The sequence below is a fragment of the Myodes glareolus genome, chromosome X (genome assembly GCF_982192425.1).
Source record: "Myodes glareolus chromosome X, mMyoGla1.1, whole genome shotgun sequence".
NCBI classification, from domain to species: Eukaryota; Metazoa; Chordata; class Mammalia; order Rodentia; family Cricetidae; genus Myodes; species Myodes glareolus.
Window position 1 is genome coordinate 126,363,537 of NC_142053.1, and position 3,172 is coordinate 126,366,708.

The window sequence follows — 3,172 nt, forward strand, 5'->3', positions numbered from 1 at the left end:
CTAAGCAGGCTCCTGGAGGGGAAGTAGAAAGTGTAGTCTATGCGGAGATGTACTACACTACTAAAGAGCTTAATGCTTGAAAATTCATTCAAGCAGAAGTTTGGGGAATATATGTGGGAATGTGGAGGGCTGCAACCACATTCTCCATGGCTTCAAGGGACAGAGGTAGAGATTGACCTCTGTGACCTCAAGGTGTGGTGGTACACGCCTTTAGTCCCAATGCCTGGGAGGCAGAGGCAGATTGACCTCTGTGACCTCAAGGTGTGGTAGTATACGCCTTTGGTCCCAATGCCTGGGAGGCAGAGACAGGCAGATCTCTGTGAGTTCAAGGTGTTGTAGCACACGCCTTTAATCCCAGCATTGGGGGAGGGGGGGAAGCAGAGACAGTGGGACTATAATGCGCATGTGCTTGGTAACTTTCCACTGCTGCGTCCCTGCCTACTCCCGAGACCTCATCTGGGTTGATGGGCAGCGGACCAATCCAAGAGTGACACGTCCGAAGCAAGGACTGTTTCCTACAGAAGGGCTGGGTTCCCCTCGTCCTGGGTCTCCGCTTTGTAAGCTTATGCTCTCTCTCTCTCTCTCTCTCTCTCTCTCTCTCTCTCTCTCTCTCTCTCTCTCTCTCTCTCTCTCTCTCTCTCTCTCTCGACGCATTAAAGCTTTTCTGCAGAAGGATCCTAAGTGTCCCGCTCGTTCTTGCTGGCAAGACGGTAACGCGGGACATGGGAATGGATTTTAAGGGAGTGGGGATAATAGTGGAAGGAATGTAAAACTGGATTAGGCTGAGTTTATTGATATGGGCCCTCTGAGTAGAGATTCTAGGTTTAATATGGAAGCACAGTTAATAAGGATGTCAAAAGATTGATTGGGGGTAGTGGTGGCACATGCCTTTAATCCCAGTACTCGGGAAGCAGAGGCAAGCAGATCTCTTTGAGTTCAAGGCCAACCTGGTCTACAGAGCTAGTTCCAGGACAGGCTCCAAAGCTACAGAGAAACCCTGTCTCAAAAAACCAAAAAGAATAAAAAATAAAAACAAAAGTTTGATTGGTTGGCTGAAGCAATTGTCAAAAGCTGGCCTACTGAAAAGGAGTTGGAGATGCCTGATAGCCCTTGGCATAGTGTTGATGAAGGGATTTTAAGACTCAGGGAAATTACAATGCCAGAGTGGATACACTTTGTAAAACCTAATCCTCCACAATGAAAAGGCCCAGAAGACACGCCCTTTGTTAATCCTGTAAGAAAAAAATGGTGAGAGGGGAACCAGCACATTTGAAGAGTTTTGTTGTCACTCTTTTCCTTAGGGCTGCTTATTTGGATGAATTAAATGCAATGGAATTAATTGGGCCCCGAGATAGTAGGGGTCAGGTGTCAGCACTGAACCACCAAAGGCAATATGATTGCAGTTATCCTAATGGACAGCATCAACAATGTAATGTCCATAATGGTCTGATCTGTAAATGTTCAGTATAGGCAGAGTAAATTTTATGATGGCTTGACTCGTATGGACCTTTGGTACTGGTTAATCAATCATGATATTTCCAGGCATGAAAGAGATAAGAAGACCACTGAATTTTTGTTTGATGTATATAAACAACAACAAAAAAATCTCAAACAAATGAAAGGCTGCATTGGATCAAGGCAGTCTCAGCCTATGGATCAATTTCCAGCCTTGAGGCAGTTTACAAACCCAGATCCCTTGAATGAAGGGGTGGCCAGGTTTCCTTTAGGGAGGATCTTGATAAGACACCTTAAAGTTTTACTGTTAGCCTCTCTCTTTTCTTTCCCCAGAGGGACCTATGACCTTTTACAAAGGTAACTATACAGTGGGGGTAAGGAAACAATCAGACTTTCCAGGATCTGTTGGATACTGGTTCTGAATTGACACTGATTCCAGAAGACCCTAAAAAGCATTGTGATCTTCCAGTTAAAGTAGGGGATTATGGAGGTCAGGGGATTAATAGAGATTTGGCTGAAGTTTGACTCACAGTAGGTTCAGTTAGTCCCTGAACTTATCCTGTGGTTATTTCCCTAGTTCCAGAATGTATAATTGGGATAAATATACTTAGAAGTTGGCAGTCCTGTGGAGTGAGGACTATAATGGTTGGAAAGTCTAAACAGAAGCCTTAAGAGTTGTCTCTGCCAGGAAAAACAGTGAATCAAATACAGTATCACATACCTGGAAGGATTGCAGAAATTTTCCTTTAACTCCTATCTGGCCAGTGCAGAAGAGAGATGGATCATGGAGAATAACAGTTGACTATCAAAATTCAATCAAGCCGGGTGGTGGTGGTGCATGCCTTTAATCCCAGCACTCGGGAGGCAGAGGCATGCGAATCTCTGTGAGTTTGAGGCCAGCCTGGTCTAAAAGAGCTAATTCCAGGACAGGCTCCAAAGGTACAGAGAAATCCTGTCTCAAAAATCCAAAAAAGCTCTTTCGGGACTTGGCTCCAAGATGACCAAAAAAAGGAGAAACAACGGCCGTGCCAAAAAGGGCCGCGGCCATGTGCAGCCAATTCGCTGCACTAACTGCGCCCGCTGCGTGCCTAAGGACAAGGCCATTAAGAAGTTCGTCATTCGGAACATCGTAGAGGCCGCCGCCGTCAGGGACATATCCGAAGCAAGTGTCTTTGACGCTTACGTGCTCCCCAAACTCTATGTCAAGCTGCATTACTGCGTGAGCTGTGCTATCCATAGCAAGGTAGTCAGGAATCGATCTCGGGAAGCTCGGAAGGACCGAACGCCCCCACCACGATTTAGACCTGCTGGTGCTGCCCCACGACCTCCACCAAAGCCCATGTAACGTGGCTTCATAAAGATAGAAGAGAACACCTTGGAAAAATAAAATGGAACTTATACATTAAAAAAAAAAAATCCAAAAAAAAAGCCTCAATCAAGTAGTGACTCCAGTTGTAGCTGCTCTACCAGATGTGGTATCCTTACTTGAGCAGACTAACATATTTTCTGGTATATGGTATGTAGCTATTGATCTAGAAAATGCCTTTTTCTCAGTATCTGTCTATAAGGTCCACCAGAAGCAATTTGCTTTCAGTTGGCAAGGCCAACAGGATGCTTTTAATTTTATCTCAAAGATATAGCCAGCCCTGTGTCATAACTTAGATCTTTACTGTCCACAAAATACCACAATGGTACACTATATTGACATTATGCTGAT

General features: G+C 44.9%; 1 protein-coding gene across 1 annotated transcript; it reads left to right on the forward strand.

Annotated features, from left to right (window-relative positions):
* The first annotated feature begins 2,434 nt into the window (after nucleotides 1-2,434).
* LOC125405202 (small ribosomal subunit protein eS26) lies at nucleotides 2,435-2,871 on the forward strand. Its single transcript, XM_048441568.3, has one exon. It carries the CDS (start codon nucleotides 2,453-2,455, stop codon nucleotides 2,798-2,800), a length of 348 nt encoding a protein of 115 aa, XP_048297525.1. The 5' UTR covers nucleotides 2,435-2,452; the 3' UTR covers nucleotides 2,801-2,871.
* The last annotated feature ends 301 nt before the right edge of the window (nucleotides 2,872-3,172 follow it).

Coding starts and splice junctions, on each gene's coding strand:
- LOC125405202 (XM_048441568.3), top strand. CDS start 2,453: ATGACCAAAAAAAGGAGAAACAACGGCCGTGCCAAAAAGGGCCGCGGC.